This window comes from Mytilus edulis, chromosome 8 (genome assembly GCF_963676685.1).
Source record: "Mytilus edulis chromosome 8, xbMytEdul2.2, whole genome shotgun sequence".
Taxonomy (NCBI): Eukaryota; Metazoa; Mollusca; class Bivalvia; order Mytilida; family Mytilidae; genus Mytilus; species Mytilus edulis.
Window position 1 is genome coordinate 57,861,998 of NC_092351.1, and position 12,743 is coordinate 57,874,740.

The window sequence follows — 12,743 nt, forward strand, 5'->3', positions numbered from 1 at the left end:
AAACACACACACAATCACACACACAAACACACACCTGTGAAATTCGCTTTTAGACTTTTTTAACAATGAAATTTAGAAGACATAAAATCTTCATCTATTCATATTTTTCATCCATAATTATAGGTTTTGAACTGACTTAGATGATTGATCAATAATCCGTTAATCTATAGAAGTTCACTCCAGTGGAGATTAAGTCACTCCTTTTTATTATTTTTACAATACAATGTTATATAAATACAATAATTGATAGATTGAACAGAAAACTGAATTCGTTAGACAGTATTTGTTTATTGGTGAAGGGGGCGAAAGATACCAGAGGGACAGTCAAACTAATAGATCGAAAATAAACTGACAACGTCATGGCTAAAAGAGAAAAAGATAAACAAACACATAACAGTATATAAGATACAATATAGAAAACTAAAGACCAAGCAACACGAACGGAACCAAAAACTTAGGGTGATCGCATGTACTCCTGAAGGGTAAGCAGATCCTGATCCACATGTGACAGCCGTCGCGTTGATCCTGTTATAACATACCCGGTAAATAGTATAATTTGGTAGGTCACATTAGTGGAATAAGAAAAGGATTGTAGTTACGACATAAAGAACATATCTGATATATAAAGCAGAATGTCGATATCATTATTTGACTTCTTTTAAAAGTTATTGCCCTTTTCACATGATTTTCGATTTTTTGAAAAAAAAACCTTTCAACATACGATCAACCTTAACATGTTAAATCAGCATCTATAGTAAGTAATATAGCATATGCGAATATATATATAAATATGATTAAAGCCTCTTATGAACTGCATTTTGCATAAAGAAAGAAAGGCCGAAATGCCTCGAAAGAGTTAGAGACAAGTATTTCGTGAGATTAAAATCAAACACTTTATTAATCAAATAATAAAACATACATGGATGTTATTGCTGTTCTTTTATCTTCTCGATAGTGTACCACAACGCAGTAGGGAAGTGTTACGATAAAAAAATATCAAGACAGTTCTCTAACGTTGATTGAATCATGATGAAAAAAATACAATCATGCATTACTCAAAAACATTTACCTTTTGGTTTTCCGGTTGTTCCAGATGAATATACAATGTAAGCACGACTGTCTAAAGTCAAATCTGTTGGAAGAGTTTCTTCCCCTGTCACTAGTTCTTCTTCCAATTCAATAAATGTGTATAGATGTTTTATCTCTAAGCCAAAATACAAACAAGATTAAATGGACACTAAGTGTGTATGAAAGTAAGAAATATGCTTATTTTTTTTCTCAGTAAAACATAGATTTCTTTCGCCTAATTATAATACGTTGTTACATACACGAGCGAATCGTACAAGTAGAGATTTATAAACACCTTAAGATGGTGACAAGGGAACGTCACCATCTGAAAGAGGATAATTAACAATATGCAACTCATTTCTTTTATTATATATATTTTACTTTTGCTCAAACCTTGACTGAGTTAAGAAAAACACGCATGACAATAAACCCAAAACAAACAGTGTTCTACAAAATCTGCAATAGCCATATATTAACTGAGTGGCACTTTTTACTTGCATAGATTTTGCTCTAAATTTTGAAAAGGTATAAGCTTAACCTGTCAATAAGTTTATGCGATTTCCCAAGTTTTTGTTTGAAGCTAAATTTATCTTCTAAATGAGTCCAGCATTGGTAGTATATTGCTGTTTTACTTTTACATATAATTTCACTACAACTGGTATTCAGAAATCTTTACTGTTAACTAGTCCTTGACGACAATTTTAAATTTACTTATTCTGAAAAATAATTAAGATGTTTTTATTGATTAGGATGCAATATAACCTTCCCCTGTCTGTGATATCTTCAACTTACCACCTAGCGTGTCTGTTAATTGTTTGATAGATATAACTGCTATTGGCTTTGCATCACAAAGGATAGATTTCATCGTAGGCAGTGGGTATATTACATCCAGGGGTAGGTAAGCAGCACCTGTTTCGATATCAAGTTGGTTGTCATTAAAAACATAAAATAAGGCCAAAGAGCTCATATAGATTCAATGATAGCAATCCACTGTTCATTTACAGTTTTGATAACACATATTTTGTTCAAACTTTTCTATTAACACAAGAAAAACTATCAACATAAAAAAGATCAGAACCAATTGCTCTTATGATCCTGAACTATTTCGTCGATTTATATTGCATATAATAGTCTACAATGTTAAGAATTACCGTTTCTGATTGGTTGAATGATTGATTGATGGTAATGTTACTTTCAGCACTATTGTGCTAATTGTAGTCGGTACGTTTTTATTGGTTGAGGATGTTAATGCACCAAGATAGAACCACCGACTTTTGATAGGAAAACTGACAGGTTTTATACGACTTCATCATTATGTCTTTAGGAGGATCATATCTTCATACTTATCTTGGATGTACATGCAATTTGGAATCAAATGTTTAAATAAGAACTTGTTCAACGTCATTCAGCTAAAGAGTTATTTGAATCAAATATTTGTGGTCATTATAATAATGTTTTACTATTTCATATAGAACTGAATACGGTTTTAATTTTAGGAATTGTGTTGAGAGACTAACAATCTTTTTTTTATAGTAAATCTTGCAAAATTAGTTGACCAAGAGGGTTAACAAACGTTTTGAAATGACACCTCTTGATGACCCTTTAGACAACTGGCAAAATCTTTAAGATTATTCAACATTGATATGCCTTACATTCCATGGTGTACATATGTTACAGACGCCATGTGGTAAAGTCAGAGAGCATATTGATATTCTTGTATCATACACCTTCAGCATGGAAATTTCACAGTTAAGTGTTTAATTGCAAAAGTTTATTCAAAAAAGAATATTTTGCAAAGTGTCTCGAATGTGTTAAAACATTACAACATATAAAATGACCCGTAAGGCAGCTGGTTCGTTGTGAATGGCCATAAAGAATGTATAATTAGAACAAAGGCGATAATGGTCAGCTATAAGTATTCTTTTTTATTATCATGTACTTATTTCGAATATTAACTCATTTTGACGTAAACTTTCAATGGTTTGAATTAGGTTTGAAAAAAAATCAAATCACAAAAAATACTGAATTCCGAGCAAATTTCATAAAGGAAAATCTCTTATCAAATATCAAAATCAAAAGCGTTTGAGCCAAACACATCAAACGAAAGGATAACAACTGTCATACTCCTGAATTGTTACAAGCATTTTCTTTTGTAGAAAATGTTGGATTAAACCTTGTTTGAAAGCTAGCTAAACCTCTCACTTGTATGACAGTCGAATCAAATTCCATTATATTGACAACGATGTGTGAACAAAACAAACAGAACTAAAGGTTAACATGTCAATATGGGGGTACAACAGTCAACATTGTGTTTTAATCCTAAGCATTATAAAACATACCCATGTGCACAAAATGGCATATAGACCGAGGACATAAGCAAACAGTAAAGAAAAAAATACACAAAATTATCAAAGTACAGTAACACAATGACTGGATGTATAAGTACAGAGCCACGTCATATATGTATCAAAGCAACATAACAAGGCATATAGACAAAGTACTTAAGAGGAAATGAAAGACGACCATACAAAAATGTTTTACAATGGCACAATCAAGGGGTGAATAAGATTAGATCAACGTCATAGGTATTTGAGAAACGCCAAAAAATACGTATAGACAAAGCACATATCAAAAACAAAAGACAAGCATACGAGAATTATCATTAAAAAATAACGCAATTACGGGATATACAAGTACCGAGCCACGAAAACTATACTGGTCTGGTTATTAACATTTGTCGAACAAATTTTATATAAAGTGTATTAACATTATCACTTGCTATTTATATGTTAATTTGTTTGTCGTTGTTTTGACTCGATCAGATAATAAATCCCTGATTCTGAGGGAAATATTAAGTGCAATACTAGAACCTCAACTACTTAAGGGGGCTCGCGGGTCTAAATCATTTTTTTTTCTAATATAGGATTTCGCTATATTTTTCTATAAATGAACTTTATCTTATACTTAAAATAGAAATAAATAAAAAATTGGGATCACCGTTCATTTACGCCCACAATCTGCCATAGAAAGAAGGATACATTTTTGTAAAGGTACTTTTTTTCTGTTGAACTAATATGAGAAATAGAGGTAATATCGAAATAAATAAATAACCTAATTACAGAAATCGCTTAAATTTTACAATTATTTAGTTGATGTACAGCTTATTTGAAAACAATCACAAAAAATATAGGTCACCGATGTGTTAAAAAAGATATTTCAATTTTGATGCCAAAACGTGGCATTTTTGGACCAAAGGGAGATAACTCGGAGCATTTTCAATGATATAAACATTTCAAAAGTCATCCGGGGGCAAACAGAATCGATTTTATTGGTTTATTTTTGTACCACATCATTAAGTAATGACTATTAGTGTAATAAATAAAATTTGTAATGAAAAAAACAAATTTTTTTGCTGAAAATTTTGTACCCGCGAGCCTCCTTAAGATTAACTTGAGGATCTTGACTGTAACGGCATGTTTCTGGGTATTTTAGATTAATATGTTGCGTCAAAAACATTAAAAAAAACGAAGATGATTACAAATAAGACAAATCTTTACAAGAGACCGAATAAACAGACATTTACACTATTATAGGTCACCGTACGGTCTTGAGATATGAGTATAAACACTGCATTGAACTACTTGAAATAATAAAATACAGATATTTTTAAATTAGTGATTGCTCTTTCATTCATTGCTTAGTGTTGCTTATCAAGACATTATCAAGAGGTCATACAGGTTAAACGAGGATCCATATCTTCATTTCAAAACGAAGACCCAGAGTTTTTTTTTCGAAACGAGGACACAGGGATTTCTGTTCAAAACGAGGACCAAGGGCTTTCTTTACAAAATTAGTGTTATGTCATTTTCATGTAGTCACAAACTGGATCCAGTAAACTCAAGATATATGTAAAATACAGACAGTTTTCTTGCAAATTTGTAAAAATGAAAACGCTTAAATTATAAAAGAAAAATGAAAACCAATACTGACCTGCTTTTAGAATAGCAATATACGCAGTTACATACGCAATACTTTTATCCAAATAAATTCCAACACACGAATTTATGGTAACGCCTTTGTGAACTAAATGTTTTCCAAGTTTGTCAGATCTTTCATCCAACTCTGTGAATGTTATTTTCGCCCCGCTGTCTTCAACAATTGCAATCTTGTCTGGCGTCTTCTTTGCTTGCTTAGAAAACATTTCATGAAGCAATCCTTGTTGCTCATAGCTGGTTTCTGTTCCCATTGTATGATAATTTTGATTAGAGTTGCATTTGTTTTTTTTGTCGCTGAAAAAAGTGAAAACGAAAATGTCTTGGAAATATACATGTACTTGGTTATTTCATTTTTGAAATCAATGAATCTCTTTGATGCCTGTACGAAATAGGTGTTTTTTTCTTAGTTGACACCTGCACAATTCAAGGATCAGTATTTGCTCACAGCCCTTAAGCTTCTCCTATACATCTTTTAATTGTAATTAATTTCTCATGTTAATTAATTAGTTTCAACTATTTAGAAATAGTCAACGAGAAGCGTTTCTTATCTAACAAGTAATATATTTTCAATTGTATAACGAATTTGTTAAACGAACAGGAATTATTTTTGAGCGTAATGTGAGTAGGAAATATTATGGGTGTCTTTCATAGATAAATGACAAATCTTTTTTAGAAATAATGAAGATACACAATGAGGATGTTACTACGACATCATTATACAATTGAATACATTTTACAGGATTTTTTAGCAACATTTTATTGATTCTAGTTTTCAATTATACTTATATTTCTATGTTTCGTTTGACTGAAAAGGGAGTATAAAACAAAAACGTGCTTCCCTGTTTTAAATTCAGACTGCCTGCAACCTACTCATTCCTGCATATCATGATTATTGTTGTTTTAAAACATACAAATGATGGATATAAATGTGTAACATCACTTGGTGCTGAAAGGGAAGTGCTTACCAGCCTCACGACACAAACAATGAAAAATATGATTATGATGGTAAAGGATGGTGGATTTACAATCAGCTGTACATTTGATGCATATTATGGACGACAATTACTATGCTAATGTTTAAAAAACTGCTTTAAACCAGACTGACATGTTGAGATATATTTCCTTGCATTTACTCTCACTTAAGTTCCATTTGAAATATCTTTTGTAATACTATTAAAAATAATATAGACAATGCATTTATCATCAGACTTCTATGTGGTATAAGTTATTCTCTGACTCATGGTTATCTATAATAGGTAAACGTGTTTTAGCAGTACCTGCATAGCCCGTTCCGTTCGAGAGAATTGTTTTTTGTGTGCAGGACTTGTTGCAACAAAACTTAGAAACAGACTTTTGTCTGAAGTTGTGGGTAAAATAATATTTCTGAACGAGAGCACAATCAAAGAGCTATGCGATTGACCCTACGCAACTAAATAGAGACAGTTTTAACGGTGTTTGTACACAACTTAACACTTTTATGAATTTATGACCTAAACCGTTAACCTACTTTTGTTTGTGAATCTGGTATGAAATCTACATTGAATGTAATAAATGTTTATTTGAAACTTTATTATTGTTTAATTTTAAATACAATTTTCGTTTCGTATAAGTGATTTAAATCCACTATTGTGTTGACAAATTATTAGAAGTCGTAATATAAAACAATACTAACTGATACAGATTGTCTGTCAAGTCGAACGTTATGAACATATTAATGGTTTAATTGGCAAGGTTTTGATTTGGTTCTTGAACACACAAAAAATAATTTCGATTATGAAAAGTTATTTAATTCGAAGTGGTTGTTCGTTATCCATTGTTCTATTAAAAAGGACTAGCAATACGCATAACTAAAGCTCAAATATAGTTTTGATTCCTACATTTTGATTTTTCTGTAACAATACGCTAAGATGTCAAACGATACATCATATTATAATAATTAGGATTAGGTTTATGTGAATTATAACCACATCTCAACAAAAATGAAAAATGTTCACTGGACGTTAAAGTTTTATCCGAGTACTCGAGTACTCGCGAGTATTATGACCGAGAACTCGAGTATTAAATGTCAGATCTTTTGACATTCCTACTTACAATGCTTCATTCATGAAAGGTACAGATTTGAAACTTTGTTGATCAATTTAAATTTTTAAACCAATGTTATTAATAATCAACAAAATAGTAAACAATAAATTGTTCGGAGAAACAGGTTAACGTACAAAATCTCTTTGCAGGGGAAAATGAAAACGAAAAAAACACTCCTATTACAAATGATAATCTCCTCTCTTTCTCACATCACACCATATAGTATAATACATTTATTTACACAAATTATTAATGTAATTTGTTTCATATCTTTTGGGTTTATTAAAGGTACTTGATATAAACTTTTCGATTTAAAGGAACATAATGTGTTATTATAATTACTACTATTATACAGTCCTATCACGTCCCATTTTACCCCGTGATACTCTACTTATATTATTAGAAAGGGAAATGTATTTCTTTCATAAAAAGTAGGATATTTATATGTTTTCTAAAAGGATTTATTTCAAAAGTATGGTGAGTACAAACACGCATCTATCATATATTTATATGTCCCTGCTGACCTTATATATATTTTACACGTATATCACATTCAACGTTTATGTTTATAAAAGAATACAGATATAATATAAGGAGTGTCGATTATATGAGTATATGATATTTGTAGATAGTGTGGTTAAGACACTAAATGACCGGGCAAACTATTTACTTATCTACCAAAAGTCTAAATCATTCATGAGATTAAACATTTTCTCAAAAATCCGCCAAACTTTTTCCATGAGATGAAAAAGATAAAAAAAAACGAGACAATGATTCTATATCACTTAAATATTTATACTTTCCGTTAGATTGAGCCATGATTTCAAATACAAATCCAGCTGTAGTACACTTGCTAATTTGAATTCAAATACAAGTAAGTAAGGCACTTCTTTTTTGTGGATGCAAAATGAGTAGTATTACAAGACTGAATATTGGTTGACAAATCGTTATGTTAAGATTTAATTGTATTCTGATAACTTGAGGCAGTATGGTGCTGATTTGTTAAAAGCAAAGGTTACATTAAAAACTTATCTTAAAACAGTTATAAATTTGTGAATAGTTAATTTTTACTGAAACTATTTGCAGTTTCTGATGATACAGCTATGACGGCAAACGCTTTTATTGAGGTACATGCATTAAAAACCAGCGAATATTTCTGCAATAAAATTATTCTACAAGTCTAACTAAAAGTGGCTGAATACTAGGATATAGTTTTACAACATAATAATGTAGTATGTTCAATGTTCGTGTATCTTGTATAGTATTTTAAGAACAAAAAAAGATCCGCTAACACTGTATAATGCATTTACACGATTTACTGGTTTTCTTTTCTTTTCACATGGTTATACAATTAATGAATGCCCTACTTCCGTGTTGTGACTGGCCACAGTTTATAGAAGGTTTCGGTACCCTTGTTTTATTCAAATGTGTAATTCTCACATTTGAGAAAGGAAAACAACTTTAAATATTTCAGAAACAGAGAAAACTTTAATACATGAGCAGGTTGAATTGTTAAAATATGTACTAATTTAAAGTACTTTACTCAAATTTCTGTGAATTCTTCTCAGTAGAGGCAACAATCCTTTGTGTTATTCCTTGCCATAAACTGCTAGTATTTTTTCATGTTTAGGTTTATTCAAAATCAATTGCGTAATAGTCTAAAGAAATTTAACGAAACAATTGATTATCCTTTGCAATTGAAAATATTGTTCTGAAGTGAATTATTTAAGCGCACCCTATTTATTTTGTTGAGACTTCCCCTTCCTCTTCCACGAATTCTAAGGGAGTTACAAAAAATCTAGTGTCGTTGCATGTATGCTATATATAGTTCACATGCAACTAATTGGTTGTAAATTAAGAACCATATTGTTTTCGAATTAATTTACATTACTTCTTTCAAATTATGAACTTTTTTGGTTAGCATATTTGTAGAGATATTTATCAATAAAAAGTGCATTCATTCAGTTATACTTAAGTAACGCTGTTGAAAAAGGCCACATTTTTATACATTTAACAACTAAATTTTACGTTAAACGGTAGACTTTATTAAAAAAAAAATTATTTCTAAAACTTTTTAAACAGTTTAGATCTCATAACAATAAGTCACATTGGTCTGTTATCTAAATGCTAAATTAAACATGTTTCCTTCTTGTGTAACATTCAGCTAGAGGTCAAATAAGGACATTTTGTTTTGTATAAATGAAAAAAAATCCCTCCCCCCCCCAAAAAAAAAGATTATACAAGTACATGTAAGACATTACGATGAATGATCAACAATGCCATATTTTTGTTATATTTATCGTGGTTTAGAAACAATGAGGACCACACAGCTGGTAGACGTTTGGTCCCCGTATGTATCACCAGTCTTGTAATCAGCACTTCGGTGTTAACATGAATATCAATTATATGGTCATTTTATAAATTTTCTGTTTACAAAATTATGAATTTTTCGAAAAACTATAGATTTTCTGATCTCAGACATAGATTACCTTAGCCTTATTTGGCATAACCTTTTCGAATATTGGGACCTCAATGCTGTTCAAATTTGTACTTCTTTAACTTGATAAATATTTTGATCTAAGCGTCACTAATGAATCTTATGTAGACGAAACGCGCATTTCGCGTATTAAATTATAATTTTGGTACCTTTAATCACTACATACCCCCTCCCCCCAAAAAAAAATATTCTAAAGGAACACTAGGGTATTGAATATGGGTACCTTGAATCGTCATACATAGAACATAACACAATACATTCTTATTAACTTCATTTCGAAGAGGTAAATCGTTCCAATTCAAATAAAAGTTGCAATTATTATTGCTGGATATGTGTTTATATTATGATAATTGTATTTCACTTCCTGAGATCGAAGGTAAATATCTTGAAACATATTTTATATAAAGCTATATTCGAAAATATTCGTACATTCCCAATGTGAGAAAATTTATGTTATTTCGTCACAGTCATTTGTTCATCGACATGAATAGCGACGATTGACTCGTAACGCTACCATAACAACATTGAAGCGTTGAAGCGTCCCCGGTGGCCGCTGATAAAGAATATCTTCTTTTAATTTAAATCTTTACTCATGAAGCATGTCTATAACATTTAAACTAATCGAAGCGCTACAGTTCATAAACAGTTCACATAATTATATCTCAAATGTAAATTGTTACGTAAAATTAATCATTATCAAATGTTGTATATACAGTTTCAAATATGTTAACCCATTAGCAAAGACGTTAACAAAATTCAGATTTTACTAGCTAGCAAAAATAGAAGTTAAAATAAAGTATTTTACCTTTGCAAAACAAAAAACACCTCGACACACTAACTAAACATTATCCAATTCAATTTAGAAGACATTGAAGAAACCAACTTAAACAGTATTACATTTGTAAATGATTGATTTTACTTAAATAATTCATTGGCCCTGATGAGACAGTATATGTTGTCGAAATAGTTCCGTTATCATGTTAAGTGAGCTTTTTAAACTTACTAAAACACGTTAATATCTTCAATTTTATCAATTCTGAAGGTTTCAACTGAAAGCGGTTGAATTTTTTGTTTAATATCAACATATTGTGGTAGGATTTTAGTTCTGGTTTCTCGTATTATATTTAATATTTTGTAAATTATGACCAAATTTTCTTTTTAATCGGATCATAAAATTAATGAATGTTCGACTTCCTTGATGTTTTTTGGCCACAGTCTACAAAAGGTTTTGGAACCCTTTATTTACTCAAATAATTCTCCCATTTGAGATAGCAAAGAATCTGGTAAAATGGGAAAAATATTCAAAACATCAGAAGGTTGTAATAGTCAATAGAATTTACAAACCTTCTTTACTCAAATTTCATGCTTCTAATACAGAGATTTAGAACAGATTGATCATGAAAGCAAGTTCAATCATATACATGTACTACGATGTCAAACACATTTTAATAATTTTGATTTAATGTATTTTAAATAGTTTCTTTTTTACTAAAATTAGTTCATAAATTAAAAATGAAAGTTCATTTGTTAGAAATTGTTTGGCATCCTTGTAAAAATAAGCGTTTCGAGTTAAGTCAAATTTAGTTGGAAGAACAATGTAATTTCAATAAATCACTTCATCGATCTGATTTTTTGTCTGTGAATTCTTCTCAGTAGTGGCAATATCATAAGTGTTATCCCCTACCATAAACTGGTACTGATTTTGTATGTTTAAGTTTCACAATATAGTCAAAGTTAATTGCTTTATATTTAAATAAATTTAAAGAAACAAATGCTTACCCTATGCAATTGGAAATATTTTTCTAAAGTGGACCATTTAAGCGCACTCTATTTTTACTGTTAAGACTTCCCGTTCCTCTTCAAAGAACTTGTAGGGAGTTTCAAGAATTCTATCGTCGTTGTATGTATTATATATATAGTACATGTAACAAATTGGTTGTAAATCAAAGACCATATCGTTTTCGAATTACTTTACCTGACTTCTTTCAAATTAGAAAGTTTTCGTTTGGCATATTTGTTGAAATATTTGATAATGAAATACGTATTCAATGAATTTTACATAAGTAATGCTGTAAAAAATATGTAACAAATTTAAACATTGAACAACTAAAAATTACGTTTAACGGTAGACTTTATTAAAACAAAACAGAATACAAAAATATTTATTTAATTATTATCTTTAAAACTTTTAAATAAATTTGAAATAGTATATGTATTGGTCACATATGCTTGGTATCTGATTAGTAGCTCAAACATGTTTTGTGTGTTTATCGTTAGCTAGAGGTCAAATAATGACATTTTGTTTTGTATAAATACAAGCAAAACAGCACTAAAAGAAAAAAAAAAGGTCAAGTAAATCATTTAAGCGCACCCTATTTATAATGTTAAGACTTCCCCTTCCCTTTCAAAGAACTTGTAGGGAGTTTCAAGAATTCTAGCGTCGTTGCATGTATGATATTTATAGTACATGCAACACATTAGTTGTTAATTAAGAACCATATAATTTTCGAATTACTTTACTCGACTTCTTTCAAATTAAGAACGTTTATGTTTGGAATATTTGTAGAGATATTTTATAATGAAAGATGATTTCATTGAATTTTACTTAAGTAATGCTGTAATAAATGCCACATGTTTAAACATTTGACAACTGAAAATTACGTTTAATGGTAGACTTTATTAAAAAAAAAAAAAAAAGGACAACAAAACCAGAATATAAAAAGTTTAGTTTAATTTTATTTTGAAATTTTTTAATAAATTTAAAATACTATATCCATTGGTAACATATGTCTGTTATCTGATTATTAAATCAAACATGTTTTCTTTTTTAATAACCTTTAAGCTAGAAGTCAAATATTGACATTTCATTTGAATAAATAACGAACAAGACAGCCCCAAAATGAAAAAAAGGTTAAACAAGTAAATCTAAGACTTTGTGATGAATGGTTAACAATGCTTCTTAACATCAAATTATAAAGTAATGATGAAATGTTATATTTATCTTGTTTCAAAAGCAATAAGATCTCTTATTCTTTTTATTCTGAAATTATCTCATAGGAACACTAGGGTATTGAAATTGCTACCTTAAAACGAAGGACACA

General features: G+C 30.0%; 1 protein-coding gene across 1 annotated transcript in view; it reads right to left on the reverse strand.

Annotated features, from left to right (window-relative positions):
* The window catches only part of LOC139484216 (uncharacterized), a 40,820-nt gene extending 29,233 nt beyond the window's left edge, over nucleotides 1-11,587 (reverse strand). Inside the window, exons 1-4 of the mRNA XM_071267950.1 lie at nucleotides 11,422-11,587; nucleotides 5,059-5,357; nucleotides 1,861-1,977; nucleotides 1,070-1,204 (exon numbers count right to left, since the gene is read on the reverse strand). Coding sequence (XP_071124051.1) covers nucleotides 1,070-1,204; nucleotides 1,861-1,977; nucleotides 5,059-5,314 — 508 coding nt within the window. The 5' untranslated portion in view covers nucleotides 5,315-5,357; nucleotides 11,422-11,587. The remainder of the gene's footprint in view (nucleotides 1-1,069; nucleotides 1,205-1,860; nucleotides 1,978-5,058; nucleotides 5,358-11,421) is intronic.
* Nucleotides 11,588-12,743: the final 1,156 nt, after the last annotated feature.